Source organism: Rhopalosiphum maidis, chromosome 3 (assembly GCF_003676215.2).
Source record: "Rhopalosiphum maidis isolate BTI-1 chromosome 3, ASM367621v3, whole genome shotgun sequence".
Taxonomy (NCBI): Eukaryota; Metazoa; Arthropoda; class Insecta; order Hemiptera; family Aphididae; genus Rhopalosiphum; species Rhopalosiphum maidis.
The window spans coordinates 75,154,986-75,175,962 of record NC_040879.1 but is presented as its reverse complement, the minus strand read 5'-3'; the positions used below and the strand labels follow the sequence as shown (position 1 = coordinate 75,175,962).

General features: G+C 25.8%; 2 protein-coding genes across 2 annotated transcripts; both read right to left on the bottom strand.

Moving 5' to 3' along the window:
• Positions 1–4,840: 4,840 nt before the first annotated feature.
• Positions 4,841–6,045, bottom strand: LOC113558893. Its single transcript, XM_026964474.1, has one exon. It carries the CDS (start codon positions 6,043–6,045, stop codon positions 4,999–5,001), a length of 1,047 nt encoding a protein of 348 aa, XP_026820275.1. The 3' UTR covers positions 4,841–4,998.
• An 11,129-nt stretch (positions 6,046–17,174) lies between these two features.
• LOC113558983 (GILT-like protein 1) lies at positions 17,175–19,803 on the bottom strand. Its single transcript, XM_026964577.1, has 5 exons — positions 19,692–19,803; positions 19,355–19,486; positions 18,063–18,227; positions 17,389–17,535; positions 17,175–17,321 (listed from the first exon to the last, which is right to left on the bottom strand). Exons 1-5 carry the CDS (start codon positions 19,785–19,787, stop codon positions 17,184–17,186), a joined length of 678 nt encoding a protein of 225 aa, XP_026820378.1. The 5' UTR covers positions 19,788–19,803; the 3' UTR covers positions 17,175–17,183.
• Positions 19,804–20,977: the final 1,174 nt, after the last annotated feature.

Here is a 20,977-nt window from a genome sequence, read left to right as displayed (position 1 = left end):
AAAATCGAAATGGTTTTATATTAAAAATAAATACCTATGTCAATATATTAATGAAACTACTATACTTAATTTCTATATACTATACAGTACTATATAATTTCAATTATTGAAATAATTTATCATTATTATTTTATTTGCTCCATGACGGAAATATATTTTTGTCTCGTCCATTAACTAAAATGTATATTTGATTTACAGATTTGAGTACAATTGGTAAGCGATTGGCTTCAGGCTACTATGTTACTAGAAAGTTGTTTATTGCTGACATGAGACGAATGTTTAGCAATTGCAAAACATTTAACCCAGAGGATTCTTATTGGGCAAATTGTGCAGTTGAATTGGAAAGACTTTTCCAGATTAAAATGAAAGAAATGGGACTCTGGGATTACTAAATTTAGTTACATCTATATATTTTTGTATTTAGTTTAAAAAATATATGCGATTGTAAAACCTTTTTAGTAGATTATTTATAAAAATAAATCATACATAAAGGTAAATTTTATTTTGATGTTCGGGTATAATATGTTAATTTATGATTTTTACTATTAGAAAATAAAATCAATTAACAAAGTATTGTTTTTATTGTATTACATTAATATAATAGTAGTTTTATAATTATGACAATTATTTTATCTTATTTAAAAGAATTTGTATAGGAATTAGTTGACATATTTAATAATTTTGAGAAGGAATATGTATAGAAATAATCCAATGTTTAAGTTAAACTAAAATTATAATTTTTTATCACATTTGTAATTCTATGCATTCTACTAATGTATTAATTACAAAATAACTATTTTAAGTGTGGGATACCGTGTAATATTTTGTTAATCTGATGTTTAACAACTAATTTTTATCCCTAAAACTTATAATATTTGCAAACACTTGGCTAATTTAAATTTTGTAGGATCACCAATGTACTTTAGGTTAGTAAATATTTGATAAACTAAATTGTTAATTTGATATATTGCACAAAAGACAATACATTTATACTTGCTTTTCAATTTAGTTTTCAATGATCAAATTTGAGACATCAACAGTTATAATGTCCTTTTTATTCAATTTTCATTTAAAAAGTTAACCAAACATGTTGTTTGTTGGATTTCATTTTTGTAATATATTTAAAAATTATATAAACTAATGTTTTGTTAAAATAGTAGTGCCAATGTACCAAAATTTTGGTTCAAATATACTGTAAGTTAACAAATACTCATAAAAAATTATTATTATTATTATTTTCATGACTTAACATTAATGAACTTGTCGAACACAGGCCTTAAAATTCTATGTGTGTTCATTTATGTATTTAATACTTTTATTTGTAATTCAATTAATATAAAATAAACGGCTTAATGCAGGTATTATACTTGGTGATGCAACTTACCAAATCCAAATCGACATTTAAAGCAACAGTATTTCAAAATTTAACAAAATGGGTTTCGTGACGATTCAGCAACGCATGGCTTTATCTGCTTTTACCCAGTTGCGACCATAGAATACTAGTAGTATTCTATGTCCCGACCACTGGCAGATGTCAACCATATTCAATACTATAAAAATATAGCCAAGAACACCAGAATAATGTCTTCACAGACACTGGCCGATCAAATCGTCTTGTGCACCCTGCCAAAGTTGGTGATGACAACAGCGCATATCTCATTCCATAGATGTAGATAATAAATAATAATAATAATTTATTATCTATCAGATGTAGTTTATATATTTATTAGTTTTTTCTTTATATCTGTGGGTCACGATTTAAGATATATATCAAAATCGTGCTGTGGATTAAAGTTATCTTAGTTTGTAGCACAATTTAAGATATCTCATTGATTACTACCTATTCGCTGCTATAATAAGGAATTAGAAATAACATCTTTTTGAGATACGTGTTGTTGACTTTTATGTTTTTTACTTCTCCAGAAAACCTTTAAAATCTAAAATACACACTGTTGCGCTTTATATGACGATATCTAATTGATAGTGCCAAAAGTTGTATACCTACCTAATTGAACCGTCCCTGTGAAATTATGCTTTTATAGTTAAGGCAATCTAATTAATAGATAGTTTTTAATTTTTTAGGTCATACATTCTTTTTTTTGTTCATTTTCTGGTATTGTTAATTAAATTCTGTCAATTAACATCTTTGAAAATCTTTTAAAAAATGTTTCAGGAAAATAGTATTATTAAATAAATAAATTATATGCATATTATATACTAATATCAATAAAAATATAATAAAAACTCTTAACGCTTTGTATGAGTATACTTTAATTTTGGCATTTTTTGTATTTTAAGTGCATGTTTTATTGCATTTTTTTGACATTTTAAATGCATTTTTCAAGGTTTTTTAGTGCATTAAATTCATAGCCCTACTAATAAGTTAGTGTCAACTTACAGAACAATGTATGTTGTGTATAGAAAATAATTATATATGTATTGGCAAAAAGTTTAATTATTTCAGATTAATTTTTTTTTAATTACAATATAATGAATAAAATCATTATTTTTCATTTAAATTTCTAATTTTAATAAAATAATTTAAACACCAAACACCTATGACAGACAATTATTTTGTTACATTTTACCATTTTTAAGACTAACTTATGAACTATCTCTAATTACATAACATTGTTAAACTTAAACTATTAAAATTAAAATATATTATGAACTTTTACTACAACAAAATGTTGTCATAAATATTTATAATTTCTGACTAATTTCTGATCACAATTTCAACTCCAAAGTAAAATTGTGCATTTGTGTTTAAGTTATTTTTTAATTTAGTGGCCAGGTTTTTTATTTGACCAAACATAAACACTTTAATTATCATGAAAAATAAATTATTGAATCTTGAATGATTTTTTTTGATTAATATTTTTCAAATAATATCAAAATAAGTCGTGTAATGTTATATTACAGTTGAATATCAAAATTTGTTATGTTCATAAGATGTGTATATCACTAAACAACAAATAATTTTTATACATCTGAGTGAGTAAGGAAACTTGAGGATATTTTACTTAATTGCTAAGCTTTGGGTATTAAAATAAACATTTTTATGACATTATAACTATAAAAAGATATTTAAACATATTCATAATCATGACATAATGGTTGTGTAATATTTTGAACTTAATACTCATCATAAAAAATTTAATGAAAATACATTATTCTTTAATTGATACATTAATTATTTTACTTAGAATTTGATAGTATAAGAGTATAACATGATATTTTAATAAGAACAAAATATAAATCAAGTATTTAATAATGCAATACATAGGCTTAATTACAAATTTTTGTTGTTTTGTTTTTATTTTAAAAACTGAAATATATATACAAATATGTTTATATTTTCAACATTTTTAAAGTATCTCCAATCTTAGTCCATAGTATCCCAGTTGAAAATCATTGGACTTAACCACTAACATGTTTATTATAAGAAAATAAAAGATATTTGTCAAAATAATTTGCTTATAATTTTTATTTTATTTCGTAATTTTAGGAAGAAAATCTGGTAAAGGTTACTTTTTGTACCAAGCTGGTACTAAAAGTAGACCAGAAAATACTGAAGCTATAAGTTCATTGGAAAAATTCTACCTTCAACCTAAAGGGAAGCAATCTGTTGAAAAGTAACAACTTCGTGTAGTATCCAGATTTGTAAATAAGGCAGTTTTATGTTTGGAAAAATCAATTCTAAATAGTCCAGTATGTGTGCCTTAAACTTAGTTATGTTTATGATATCATTACATTTTATTTTTTTTAACTTATTCAATTGTTTGGTATAAACCTTTGTTGACTTTTTATTTCAGAATATATTTTAAGTATAAATTATATTATTATTAATAAATAACTTTCCGTGCACACTTTGAACCCATATGTACATCAGTAATTAAAAACAGTTTTATATTTTTTCTCTAAGTTCTAATGAATCTCTATAAATAAACTATTATAAAATATCAAAATAAGTATGTTATAGTATATTTTGTAATTATTTTTGTTACGATCAAATTTTTCAAATTGAAGATGATATTTGTCTGTGTTTGGTGTAAGATTTCTTCCGTTTTTAAGAGGTCCATTCAGATGGATTGAACAACGCATTTAGGTACAACATTCTCTTAAAGTATAGTAACTCATATATATATATAATATCTTAAGTAAAATACTTCAAATTTTTAATCAATAACAAAATTCAGTATGATAATAATAGTATATTATAATAGTAGTATTGCAATATACAAAAACTTAATTTTATTTAATTTTAAAAAACTTTCATGATCACGTTATGTCATAAATATTATCATTCAGCATATACTATTATTAGTATAATAATTTATTTAACTATATACAATAAGTAAAACTCGATTTCAAAATATAAGTAATATTTAAAAAAAAAAATGAAAATACATAATATCAATAAACCATTGAATATTAAAAATAAATAATGATTAAAAGATAATTTATTAATAATGGAATACCGACTATATTATTTCAAGAATAATATTGATAGTGTACATAAAAAAAATATATATACATATAATTTACAATACAATAACTATTAAACTAATACACATAAATAATATTCAATTCATACAATATTATACTTAATCGTATATTATCATATTAAGAATATTAAATAATTTCAGTCGTCACATTTTTTGATTTTAATTAAAATATTTTTAGATTCTTTTGTTATAATATAATACAATAATTATTTTATTTTAAATTTAAAAATATTCATTTTTGCAATCTTAAACATATTAAATTCATTAAATATTTTTATATAAAAAAAATTGAAGTTTGGATACTTATAGAAGAGTTATAAATCTGGCTTATGGCTTTTAACTAACAACAAAAACAATTTTACTATCAAATGTTAAATAGAATTAAATGGTCTTAGCTATTTTGTTGTATGAAACAAATTTAAAAGAACCAATACTCATAATATTATTGACCACAGTCAATAATAACACAAAAACTACTTAATGAGTAATTTCATATTTCCAGACCTAAAAGCAATTTTTTTGTCTTTTTTTTTAGCCGTTTATCCTTGATAATAAGTCTGCGTGTAACACCATTGAGAGGACATCCGTTTTTATGAGCATATAATAAACAATCAAAAGATCCATTTTTAACACATGCTAAACTTGTGGATTCATTCCATGGGCATCCATTTTTATGGGCGTATTTTAAGCATTTTAGATTACCTTTAAATGCAGCAATAAAGGTTACATTCTCATCCCATGGGCATCCATTTTTATGAGCATACTTCAGACAATTCAAATTTCCTTCCTCTGCTGCTTTGTAAGTTGTACCCGTATCCCAAGCACACCCATTCTCATGAACATATATCAAACATTTTAAGTTTCCAGACTTTGCAGCAAAAGTACTGGTCATAGTACCCCATGGACAACCATTGTCATGCGCATATTGCAAACAATCAAAATGTCCATAATACGCTGACATCATGCACGTAGTTTCGTCCCAATCACATCCGTTTTCGAAACAATATTTTAAACACTCCAAATGTCCATTAATAGCTGCCATAGTACATGACAGTATACCCCATGGACATCCATGTTCGTGAGCATATATTAAACATTCTAAATATCCTTTTTTTACAGCACTGTCTATTGTATGTGAGTTCCACGGACAATTGTTTTCATGTGCATATCTTAAACAATTTATATGTCCATTAAGTGCAGCATAAGAACATGTAAATTTATTCCAGGAGCATCCATTCTCATGTGCATACATCAAACATTTCAATTGCCCATTTCTGGCTGCAGCAGAACATGTTTTACTGTTCCAAGAAAATTGCATCTGATGAGCAAGCATCAAACAGTCTAAATGTCCATATGTTGAGGCAGTTTGACATACTGTATTTGTATTATTTACACTTGTTTTCTCTTTGATTATTTGAATAAGATCATCACAACAATTTTTAATATCAATTTTGATAACATTTTTGGGGATAGTGTTATACCAGTGTTTGCTTCTTTCATCGCATGCATGAAATGCCAATTTCATTAGTGTAAACATCATATATTTTAAGTAATAATTGTATTAATAATTATTTATTTTAAATATATATAAGATAAAATAGAATGTTCTGATATATAAATTATCAACAAAATTTTGATAATTAAAAATTACAAAAAATACTTAAAAAACTGCATATTCATCATATTATCTGCTCTTTAAGTATTAAAGTATTACAGCAAATGTATAATCTGAAAAAAAATTTAAAAAAAACTATTATTGAATACATAATGAGCATATATACTTAAAAACTAAAGCAAATTTAATTATTGTCAATTGTTAAAATGCTTAAATAGACAGCAAGTACAATATAACTTATTAGATATACCAGCATTTCTCAACCTGAGGGTTGCAATTGCCTTGGCTGGGAGTTGCGGTGGTCAAAAATAATAAAACACCAATTTACAAAATGAATCATTCGTTAAAAATTTGGCTTTACTAACGATATGACACAAATTTATACTTAATAGAGATAGAAGTAATTGAGCACATTTAATACCTTTTTTGGGAGTCGCGAGACTAAAAAGGTTGAAAACGCTGAGATATACCATATACCCCATTGAAAATTACACAATTTAAGACAATAATAATTATTTAAAATAAGTTGAGTCAAAAAATTGAAATATTAATATTAAACATAATTTTTGATATTCTGCATTATAAGATAATATAGTTGAAACTTGAAACCCATAAAATTATTACGTCTATACAAATTTGAATTCCAATTTTAAATTATGTACATAAATATGTCAGTGATAATGGAAATACAATAATTTATAGATTAAATTTTGATAACTGTTTAATGAAAAAACAACTTATTCACTTTTCATATATTGACTTAACAAAGAAAACGACAAGATGAAAATAATAGAAATGTATTACTTGAACTCATTTATATAATTAAGTTAATTTGAAATTGAGTACTAAGTTACAGAGGTAAAATAAATGAGTTTGATTATCCATTTGAAAATTCTTTGTTGATAATCAGCATTTTTGGAAACTATTTTATTTATTAAGTAAATACTAGGCTTGCTGAAAGTCTAATTAGATAAAAATAAAAACAAATTATTTTCAAAACATAATTTATTGTAAAATAATTATAATCTCATGTTTATCCTATTTTCATTGCCTAATGTAAATTCAACAAAAGAAATTATTTTAAAATTGCACATAACCAAAGTTTTTGTGAAAACAATGTAGATTATTGTAACATAAATTGCATAAATATCAATAGGGTACATTCCACTAAGTATTTAAGAATAATATATGTCCAACATAAAAATGTGTGCCGCATATTAAAAATATAATAATGTGGATCAGATAATATTTTTTTTATATTAAGGAATTAAAGAATATTTTAAATCAGTAATATATCAAGGTATAATAAAATCTATATTAGCATAATATGATCTAATTATGCAGAGATATGTTTTAAAAAATGCATCGGAACTACCAATGAAACTACTTAATGTTATTCAGAGATTTCTAATTAGAATTATGTTAAAAATTATAATTTTTAATGAAAATAATTAAAACATAAATGTCTTATTCAAAATGCTAAAAATATTAACATTTTGCTACTGTCTTGTACTTAAATTCTTCTAGAAACATATTATTGACATATTACACTTATGATAATTACTCTAAAAGAGGTAATGGAAATAATTTAAATTGCATTTACATTTATTTATAAATATTTGTATTTTATAAAATTCATAAATTTATATTTATTCGTCATACTATTTTTGTGGTTTTATAACTGTTGTTTATTTTTATGGTAACTAAAAATATTATGTTGTTCCTATAATATTTTATTTGCTAAAAGATAACTTATAAAAAATGTTTTTAATCAATTAATTAATTAACTATATAATGAAGTTAGTACTGAATTTGAACCAAATAAAATTGTTATTGATTTTGAAAAAGATTTAAGAAAAGCTTATATGTTATAAAGGCTGAAATTAGATTAGATGGTTGTCGTTATCATAGTAATGACACAAAATTCAGAGGCTCACAACCGATAATAAAAATAACAAATCAGAAATTGGTTAATGGTTGTATTACTGTTTTGACTTGAACAGCAATAAACTAAAAGATCAAGACTGCTTGGATACATTTTATAATATAAAGAATAAGTATATCTATTTAAAATCTATTCTAATCTATCTCTTCTGAATTGACAAAGTCGACAAATTGTGTATCATTTCATGCCCATCATCCAACATTTTTATATTTTTAGGTACATTAATGAATATTCAAAAAAAAATGTACACAAAATTACAAAAAGAATAACAATTATTAAACCAACTAATATAAAATTATAAAGAACAACAAATTATAAAAATGTTATTACATAAAATAATTATTTCACACTATTACTCAATAAAATCAATAATAATTAATTAAATTTAACTATCATAAGGGTGATTATAATTTATTTTTTAAATATAAAATATAAATAAAAATACAAATTTTTTTGAGTATTTTAAAATGGTTTTAGGGGTGATTACATTAGAAACGTATATGAATATAGGTTTTTAGGGTTTCCTAAATACCCTTTTCTGCTCCCAAATATGTCCATGGTTATTAAACGAAACAAGTCGTTACGTTCCTCTCACATGCTGTATTGTCCACGTGAGTATATGTAGCAGCATTGACAATAATATTATTGCATTGCTAATTATGATGTAATTTTATTAAATATTTTTATCATTTATTGAGCTGTTATATAAAGTTTAGAAAATAGTAATTGAGAAGTCCTAAAATGGTTAAAATTGGTTAATAAACACAACATCAAAAACGAAATCATTTGGGTATTTTCGTATTAACTAATCGATAAGTCAAACAAATTGTACTTACCAATTTCTTTATATGGTACAATTGTACCGATTAATATTTGAGACTCGTCGCGATAATAAAACTTGATTGTATGAGTTACAGGTTGATTACCGCTCTATCCTTAGTGCGTATTAAATAATCTTATCTAACGTATCGTGAATGGTAACGAGTTCAAGTTTAAATTTGGGAATATTTAATTAAGATGTCTACAATAATTAGGGCTAATGGTTTAAAAATGATAATAAATTGTGATCAGTCGTTACACAATGTACATTTCATCGGTACAGCGGTGATGGTCACCCGACGAATATTCGTTCAATTTGTACAACAAGTTATAATTTATTATTTACACCGCCGTGTTTTAATAGATTAGGTAATAAAAAGTAAATTGAAATATTAGTAACTATAAACATAGATTATTAGATTAACTGTTATATTAAACGATATTATAAATAGAATGAAAAGAGAAATAATAAAATATGATTATTACCTAATACCTATAGCATTTGATATGTTGGACGGTTGTAAACAATGTAAACTATTAGCGTCTATTGTCTAGCTACTCTAGCAAAATCGCAACTATTGATATACATTGTACGTAATTGTTCACTTTCTTTTAGTTCTCTATAACGGTTGCAAGGCTGCAACAGTCCGACAGTGTTGCCAAACGTACGGACAAGTTCATATTTGTACGAACCTCGTGATAAGCGAATGAACATCGTGCATACAGCAAAATACAAAAACGATTGTACGATAGTTCGTGGCGTCGTGCCACGGTCTAAGATTAATAGATGGTCGTACAATATTAATAATATTTATTTCGATATTTCGTATTTTTAATAAAAAATAATGTATGAATCTATTTAAAATGTAGTTTGTACCAACCAAAATCCTTAGTTAAAGGATTAAACCCGTAGAACTCTATGGTCTGTGCACTCATATGAAAAAAACGTAAAGTAATAAATACTCTCGTAATCATGATGATAATAATAATAATAATAATACTATCACAATTCACAGCTCGGCCGTCCTGGCGTCCTAAGCCTAACCCTAATCTATCCCAGTCTTTGGGATTAATACATAATACAACTCAATACATTAATATATCAATGTAAACAGTATATAAACAACCAATATAAAACAATACCTACATAATATAGAATATTAATAACAAAATCTAATAAAATAAAAATTCAATACCTACATTCTTTATTTAAATATTAATAACAAAATCTAGTAAAATAAAAAAAAAATACAGTACATCCAGACATCCTCATTATTCCATAAGTGCCTAGTAAATAATAATTCCTCTACAGTCATAATCCAATGTCTCATGTTATCTGAACTAATTACCCATTCATATGGCATTTGAGTGTGTTGAAACATTTGAGACCCCTCAATGTCTGATTATAAATCTGTCATTTGATAGAACTTAATATATTACGTAATATATGGACTCTTAAACTTGGGTATTAATTTTTTATTCACCCCCACACTTACATCTGTGTTCTTCATCATAATAGAATATCCCTTTTTATGTTTTTGATCATAGTTTTTTTTTATTATATGATTGATTTTTTAAAATATTATCTTCAACTTCTCTCTTTATTTTTTCATCCATTACCAACAATAAACTTTTAAAATCATTCTCCATTGTATAACTCCAAGTAATAATTTAGATCAGGCTTTACCCGTCGAAGTACATAACATATTATTTAACGCATACTCAACCTCGCCCAGTATTTTATCCCATTTATTTAATATCACAATCTTTTTTGTTAGTATTACAGTTGTGCAACGATTAACCCTTTCTACTTGGCCATTTTCCCAAGGTGTTGTTGCGATTTGTACTAAACAGTGGTGTGCGGTGGTAAAACATTATGAGCAAACGCTAAAATAAGTATACCTATCACCTACCTACCTAAAATCCAATAAAAATGTACTCATGTTAATATTTTACTGGATATTTTTTATTTTGGATAATTTTTTACTCGAATATACACGTATACAATTTGTTACCTATAAGGCTATAAATATTATGTTATATAAATATAATGTTTCTCTGGTGATGTGCTCGGTACAACATGACAATGAAAAATAAAGTACTGTTGATAACACAAACAGTAAAAAGAATATTATATATTATAATACAATATTATAAGTACACTTACCTACGTCTGTTTCGATTCTAATTTGGGTTTTTCGATAAGAATTAAGGCATCACCGATGACCAGTTCTAGCATCTAGCAACTAGCACGAACTATGCCATAGTTAAGAACGCGCTAATTTAATGCGAGTAATGCTACGGTGTCGGCGGTTAATCAAATCACGTCAGGAGCGTTTTGCTGAGCACTTTCGAGGATTATGTAAAATCGTCGTGACCCCCCTCTACCACACCCAGTTATTCTAATACTATAGTTTAGAGTCTGAAAAAAACAGCGATTAACTGTATATAATAATTATATATAACTAATATAACTAATTATTAGTTGTCTGTACAGTAACACATTTTCTTGATTTTTATTTTACAAATTATATTATTGTTTGTATTTATTATATTTGTAAATTATTCTGATTAAATCATTAGCAATAGCATTTTATATTACCTAACCCTTTCTTTTTACTATTATCTGGGCATGCACCGCTTACCTCGCTTGCCCTGACTACACGCTACTGGTACTAAATCTATTTTTGCTTGGGTTAGAAATTATTTAAACGCATTGGATTTAAAAGTTGACCCTCTGTCTGACACTACCCGTCTTGGTTTACTATAAGATCATAAATAATCATTCATATACTTGATCACTTCTACTGTGTTTACATGGATATAATCTAACAAATTTTGTAAATTCATCAATGATAACCGGCAAATATTTATTTTTCAGTCTTCTCAAGGGGGTCATAATGGTCAATATGTATTGTATCAAACGGTATAGGAGTCTTAGAAAAAAAATGTTACTCACCTTCCTTTTTCTCATATACTGGAGAATATGTAATACATTTTAAATAATTTGAAATAAAACTAAACCTAACCTTTTACTTTTTCCTTTAAGTTAGGAAACTAGAATGTTCTCAAAATTACCTCGCTTGTCTTTTCCATGCCTAAGTGACCATACTCCTCATATGCACAAACCTTATCACAATAGCCTCCATACTGCTCAGAACACAAAATAAATAATAGCCATCCTTGTACTTCCTATATACTAAACCATTCCTCATTTCAAAACATTTATTTTCTGACTTATTCAAGTGTTCTTTTAGCTTAACTATGTCCTTATCCTCGATTTGTTTAATTGATAATGTTTGTTCAAAAGTATTCTCAGTTAATATGAATATATTGGTATTTCACCTTAAGACATCAACATGCTTCATTTTACTTCAAGCACGATGTTCGATACTAAAATCATAATTTTGAAATAACAATGCCCATCTTGCAATTCTAAGATTCATATATTTCTTGTTCATGGTCAACTTGAAACTCACAATCAGTAAATACTAAATAGGTACCTTAAACTTAATCCCATTCAGATAAACATGGAAACGCTACACGCACTAATGCCAAACACTCATAACTATGATACTTGGCTTCCGTCTCAGTAGTAGCTTACTACAATAGAACATAGGATGCATTATACCGTCTTTTTGTTTTCGCAACAGAATTACCCCATAACCTAACACACTAGCATCACAGTGCACTTCTGTTTCAGCCGAAGGGGAATATAATGACAGAATTGGGATTTGTACCAGTTTAGTTTTTAACAATTCAAAGGCCCTCGACTCCTTTTCCCCAAATTTCAATTGAGCTCCTTTTTTAATAATGCATACAAAAAGGCTACCAAAATAAAAAAGTTTTCAATAAATCTTCTAAAGTAACTAACCAGTCCTAGTAGTCCTACAAAACTGTACGCTGGCTATTGATTTAGGAATTGGAAACTGTGTTACAGCTGCAACATTAGCTGGATCAGGTCTCACTCCATCTCTATCGACCACATAGCCTAAATAATATGTTATCCTTGAACGAAGAAAAAAATGTATTTTCCCTTAACTCAAGTAAATTTGTATTATATGTTAATTAAACCAATTATATTATCTCTAAATTGTCCTTTATAGTTTCTGTTGCTGTCAATAGATCGTATAAATATCCTAGTTACCTCCAAGATCTTATTAAATCTTTAAATACTGTTTCAATAAATCTCATAAACTCTGAGAGACTATAACAGTAATCAAAAGGTAATTGAACATACTCGCACTGCCCTAAAATACTTGGACGGCTGTTTTGACATTCTAACAAAATGAAAATATACATTCTTTAAATCTAATATTGTGAAAAATACATTATCTCTTAACTTATCCAAGAAATCATCGATATGGAGAACCAGATAATGCTCCTAACTACTCTTTTATTTAACTTTTTAAAATCTGCACACATCATTTGTATATTATCCTTTTTTTTTAACAATACTATGAGAGAACAGAATTCAGACTTGCTTTCCTTTATAATACCCTGATCTAATAAATCACAAATTATGTCCCCCACTGAATTTCTTTCTACATATGACAATCTTCGAGGATGGTAATTAAAAAAAGTGTGGTTTTTCAAGCTTATGTTGACTTCATAGTCTATTTCAGGCGTCTCTGGCTTTAACGGTTATGAGTAACATTTACTATACACTTCTTTCAGCTTATAGATACCTAACAATAAACGATACCTCGCCTACATTCAGTTCAACATCATCTTCAAACTCATACTCTATTAACCCTAAGTCACTCAGAAAGTCCATTACACATTTCTTGTTTTGAATTTATCATCATCACCATCTTACCATCTTCACCAAACCAAATATCCATCCCTTTAATAAAATCCCTATCTATCAAACATTCAGATGACATTGTCTTATCATCTACACTATACAACACCTATTTCCTAATAAAATTATGATCAACCAAAAACGCAATAGCTTCAGCAATTGCCTCGATATGCAATTGAGACTCATTTATATCCAAAATTCAAATACCATTGTTGAAAGGTTGCCTATCCCTATTCGTAGTGTTAACAATATGAGACCTAATTAACAAAATACGACTGTTACTATCTATTAATGCGTAAACTATTATACAATTTTCTTTACCCAATTGTATATTTACCCTTACGGAATACGCGCAGGCTCCAATAATCATACTTTCCTCGATGACCCAGCATACTTCAGCTAGTTTTGTGTATGAGACTTCATCCTTTCCATCCTTGTTTCTCTGATCTCGTTCTAGAAAAGCTGACCACTGATACGTAGTTGAACCACAAACATAACATGCTCCTTATGGTCTCTTTGGATTGGGACAACTTAGTGCGATACGCGTTCTGGAACTACAGTTGAAACAAATGTGATTCATTGATGTATCAATACCGTTTCGGCTCCCTGTACTCGTACTTCCAACTTTGTGCTTTGGACTTTATCCTTTGGGCATCTGCTTTTCATTTGTACCAGACAAATATGTTTTATTCTGAAACCGTCTATTCCTATGCTATACTTGTAGCATTATTCGCATGTAATCCATATAATCTATGATATCAAATAAAAACTTATCTTCACCATTCATAAAACTTACTTATCTAAAACATTTAGAAAACAATGTTTACATTTTAAAGTATATTAGATTTATTTGTATTCTTCAATTAAAATTTATTATTTATGTATCTTTTGTTCAATCTATTTTAATGTGTATGTATAGTGTAATGGTACTGGGTCAGTATAGACTGTATTTACTCGTATATAATAATCACAGTTATATTTAAAAAAAACTTATTAAAGAAGTTAATAATTTATATTTTATATAAATCATTATATAATACTTAATAACAGTAATATTTATAATACTTTCCTCATTCAAGAATTAAATAGGTACCTACCTACAATTTATAAGAAAACGTATATTACTTTTATGTTACAAATTTCAATATTTGTTTAGTTATTTTTTGTACTCATAGTTGTATTATATTTTAATATGTTTGATATGTAATAAATGATTGTTTATATGAGATTGAGAAACACTCTTGATATCAATAAATTATCAGTTATTTTTATTAACTAAATGAATCTAGATCATACAAAACTGTTTATTGTACTTATTCATTCAAAACTAATTCAAACAAAAATGTTTAGTCATTTTTTAAACAAACTAACATTCATCCAAAAATACAAAATCATAATCATCAACATCACAATTATTAATTATCTTTTATCAAATTATAAGAAAAAAACCAAATGGCAAGGGACAACTAAACTGCATTTATGCCTAAAATTCTTTATAATGTAAAAACCAAAAAGTTAAGTTTTTAAACATATCTCAAACTTTGAAATTACTTAATGATATTTCATTTTTTTAAAGGTAAATATTGATAAATAAATAATTTATTAACATATTTTTTTTTTCTAGTGAGAAGAAAGATATCATTATATAAATAATCAGGGGCGGCTCGTCAGGGGAGACTTTGAGACTGCGTCTCCCCTTAAAAATAAACTAGCTACTTGTAAATAATATAATTAATTAAAAATAATAATGCATAGAAAATTAGAAATATTTTTATTTGAATTGAAAATATATTATATCGTTTTCATTGTTTATTATTAAAAATTAAAAGTCACAAAACCGAAAACCTATTAATAGGTATCTCGATAAAAATACTATTTTAGTCATTTCTGCGGGTCACATTACGGCTCATTACGACGGTCGCCGGTTCAGTGAAACTGAAGCCCGTCAGTAGCAATCGTAACGTTTAATGGCATGGCTGGTTGGTCGGAGTGAGCCGGGGAGAATAAGCTGCGTATCATAGACGCTATTGAACCTGGGTTCATGACAGTAATTGCTATGCCACTGCGCCGTGTTAAATTATTTTTTCTAGTTTTAGACGTTATATTCACAATTTATTAATTATTTAATTAGGTGTTTATTTGTACGGTTTTTTTGTTAAAATATGCAAAAATATATAGTATAAAATTTTAAAATTTAATCAATCAATTAATGATTTGTGAATACTCATTGACTCCATGTATATGATGTTGAAAAAAGCAACATGCATCTTATGCAAAATCTGGTCTTTAATGATAATATTAAATGTATGATAAAAATTAATTATATTATATTATACCTCTCACTTAAGGATTTTATTTAGCCTTAGGTCATCAATGAAGTTCATTTCTTGATTTAACTATTCATAAGTTGGTAATTTTTATATTCACTAAACAATGGAAACATTATTAGTTTGTACATGTTGACTTCAGATCTTTTACTTATTACTTGTTTTATATAAATAGTTACTGTTCTACTCTATAACCTTAGCTTTCACTTTTGTTTTTTTTTTTTTAAAGTAATAACCTATTTACTAACTCTTTTATAGAGTGTATGATTTGCTTTTTAAGTATTAATTAGGCTTACAATTGTATATCAAATTAATTATAAATCATCATTGAAAAAGTTTTTTGTTTTATTATTACCTGCAATTTGTAATTTTCCGAATAAACTATAATTAAAAAGATTAAAAAGAGTAATTGATTAATAATTTATGTTATATTATACAATATACATGATAAATAACTTCATAGTGGTATTAAAAACAAATATAAGCTCATGTATATGACGAAAAAAGTGTATTTATTTAAAAATCTCAAAAATACAATATTTTAATATCTTAACATTAAATTAATACAAAAATGAAGTAAAAATAATAATTAGAATTAAATTAAATTGAAAATATAAATTGAATTATAAATAAGAAATACATGTACAATAATAATTTTTCTTTCACTACATAAAATATTGATCAATTTTAATTTATTATAATATGCAGTTTTGGTATTCTGTAATAGTGTATATTATGTTCATACAATAAAAATACATCCATAAATTCATGTACTTATGATAAGTATTTATTTTATTTTAGATTCTTGGAAAATTATTTTAAAAAAAAAAACAAAAAAACATTTTACATTGTAATTAATATAATTGTAAAATTAAAAAAATTATTGTACGTGTTTTTGCCTCATCTAATTTGAATGTTATGGATGTTATGAATGATTTATATTATATAAATATTTTAGAATACCAAAACTTAACATTATTAAATTAATACAATTTTAATTTTTTACATATTATTTTATTTTACTTATTTTATAGAAAATGAAAAGGTACACTTTTAATGTATAACCTTAAAATTAACCTTATTCTATAGTTATTAGTTGATGAAAATAAATAAAATTCATTATTATTAATTAATACCGATTGGTACTTGTGTAACTTTTAAGTAATTAACAAACTTCATTCACTCTCAAAACATTATTAATCTTACTGCAAGCATTTGAAAACCCGTGGTCTTTGATTAATTTTTCACAAAGTGTTGATTCAAAATCTGTGCTTGCGAGTCTTTGATCTCGTTCGTTGTAAAACTAATGAAAAGAAATAAGATTAATTAATGTTATAATATTTTTATGAAATGTTAAAATAAATCTTTACTTCATCAAATACATATGAAGGTACAAAGCGAGGTCCATGTGTTTGATCTTTAGTTTGTATTTCAGCTTCTAGCATTAGCAAATAGCCCGCTCGGCTAGTAGCACATGATTGAATTTCATCTATGCTGAGTCCAATACGACCAGCACACTGAAACATGCGAATAAATAGTTTTAAATAAAGTAGAAAGTAGATAACCACTATGTTATTTTTTATTACAACTTAAATTTACATCCCTACCAGAAAAAAATATTACAATTTAAAATTTAAATATTTGCAATGTTCTAAAGTCTATTAAAAGTTTTATTCTTGTTATTTGTTTTTAATTATCATTAATAATAATTGTTCTTAGTTTATTTTGAATATGTTTTTAATGTAGATTCAATTTTTTAATTATTATTGTTTTCTACTAAAAACATAATTTTTTAGATATAATATTTTGTTTTACAAAATTAATGTTATTACTAGGGCTGTGAATTTGTAGAAAAGTGCATTTATTTTTTGTAATTGTAAAATATAATCCATTTATTTTGCATTTTTTTGCATTTATTGGTGTTTTTTTAATTTTTTAGGTCATTTTTGGCCATTTTAGATCATATTTTGCTTTTTAAGTTCATTTTTCAGTATTTTTAATTAAATTTCGTCAATTATATATATATATATATATATATATTTACCTTTTCTTCAACATGTATTGTATTATCAACGTGTTCTAATGCACAACTCAAGTACTCCATATGAGCTGTAGAATTTCTAGACAATTTGTCAAACACACAGTTATGTATTGTGTTAGCACGACATTCAATATGGCCATTCTGGCAAAAGAATCCAATATTTGTACTCTAAGTTAAAAAACATACATATAAATTAATAAACGGTTCTATAGATTGTACACTTGTAAATTAAGTTTTATTGTTGAAAATATAATAATTTTTATTCATTTAAATTAAACAATTGTAGAATTGTAGAATTAAATACCATTGGATTATAAAATTTTAATAGTAATTTATAAAAGTAGATATTAACATGGTGCAAAAATAATAATATAATTATATTATGTATTATTTAAGTGTGACATGTGAATATTGTAAAATATAACAGTGACATAATATAATAAGTACTTAATATCTTGGGAATTTAACAAAGTATCTATATTAAATTTAAAAGTTTGTATTTTAAAATGCATATTATGTAGTTTTATAGTAGGTACCTAGTTCATTACCTCTAAACATTGGTTGTACACACTGAAAAATATTGTAACAATAATCCTTTCTAGAGACTTTATATTTTTTCTCTAGGTACCTATAATGAATTGCATAGAATTTAATTTTAGATTTGGCTATCTGATGATCAAGGGAAATCAAAAAATGATAATTAGTAATAGCTCCATGAAAATATACTACATTGTTAACCTTGTATTAAAATTTAAAGATTTACACAAAGTAACATAATAAATTACAGTTAGTTTGTTAATACTAATTTAGTACCTACTAGAACAGTTTATTCTATCTGTATAAAATCTAACAATTAAAAATAAATAAATAATATATCTAACATGAAAAAAGACGGGAAATTTAAATTTAAAATGTAATTTTATTATTTTTTATCATTTGATATTATAATATTTCATTTATGAATTATAATTGACAGTTTTTTGTTATAATTTTTGCATGTGTTGAATAATTTAACCAAATTTGCATTTAATTAAAACTGATGAAGGATTTTAATGTTCATTCACTTTAATGACAGTATAAAATGTATATTGATTTCAGGTACGCATACAAAAAAAAATTCGGAGGGGGGTTTATAAAATATAGCAATACAAATTGTGCCGCAATATAACAAAACAATATTTTCCTCATTACTCGAATTTATTTTGAAGGGGGGTTCACCCCCCTCATCACAGTATACGTGACTGATTGATTTAAATATGTATTTTACGTATAATAATAAATAGATAAGTACTCACATAACCTTTGCCAAAAGGCACCAAGTTTAATTCCACATATTTTTGTATTTTGCAGTAGAGTGGCTTAAGTTTTGTTAAAATGAATTTTATGCTATCGGTAGAACGAGCACTATAGTAAATTGACAAATCCAACTAAAATAAACAATAATTATTTATAAATACTACCAATGTTTGATTAATAAATAATATTAAATCGATAATAATAACATGTGTAAAAGTAAAATGATTTTCGAAGAAGTGAAAATAAAACGTTCCAGTGATAATTAAAATAATACTTATATGCCTAATATAATAATACAATTTAAAATAATTTATAAAGGAAAATGTTATAACGTACCTTATTTTGTAAAGGAATTGGGGCATGCGTTGTGGCGTTTATTGCGGCAATACTCATTGCGCAAACTAAAAATGCAAAGCAAGTTTTCATGTTCATGATGATAATTCTTCGTTGCTCTGGTGCTTCTGTTAGCTCGTAAAATGATATACTGAACTGTAGTCGATTGTAGTATAGTCTCGAGGCAGATTTTATTTCACCCCTTGTTCTTTTCCAGCTGTGCATGAATAATAAAACTGGTTTTTCGTTCAATTGTGTACTACAACACCATATATATTGCACAGGGGTTGCAGAATAATAGTGTGACTAATGTAGTCGGTTAGATTTATAAAATGTAAGGCTTGCGGTGATTGATGATAATGTTTAGGTAGGTACCATTTCTCTTTTATCACCAATCTTTAGCATGGTTTGAATGGTTTTTTTCATTCGTTCCACATGTTCGTTTTTTTTTTTTTTTACTCGAAGGGATGTGGTTGAATGCTGATCCTTAGAATTTTCATAAACCTACTATACACAGATTTGCCATCTGCTGCTAAGTTATTGTTAAAAGAAAAATAACATACCTATATCATCTAAATCAATATCTGTTGAAAAAACCTTAAAAACCATTGTACTTCATAACATACATTTTGGATGAGTACCTACCTTTGCAGCTGCACACAATTCTAAGAACTTTAAAGCGATTCACATACACACAACATATTGTATTTATCGAAATTCAAAAGTAAGTAACTTATTACTAGAATAATTTTTAGACATAAGTAAATTGTAATCTAAATGTTATTATTCATTCATAAATTGTCAGACCTAGGGCTGGTAATATTATAATTGTATAAATAATGATATAGTGTGAAATAATGGTTTTATTGTTTATGATTAAACAATTTAGATACTATTAAAAATTTGTAATTAAATAACTACTAAAAGTTTGTTTGAATGTATCAATGTATGATAATTCATGTGTAAAGTTTAAACCAATAACTCTTGTTTGAAATTCTTCAATTTTTTCTTATATATAATATTGTAATATAATTAATTGGTACTTTGGTAGATAATATTTAAAATTTTAAAATATATAAAAACAGAATAATTAAAATATCACTTTACTAAATTCTATTGTATACATATGTCAGAAGTTTGTAGGTCACATGATAATTATACACTATACAGTAATAGTCCATGACTTTCATCAGAGGCATAGCCAGGATTTTTTTACGGGTGGAGGGGGGGGGGCTAAATACTTTTAATTTAAGTTATTGAAAATCAAAAACAATAACAATTCAAAAATA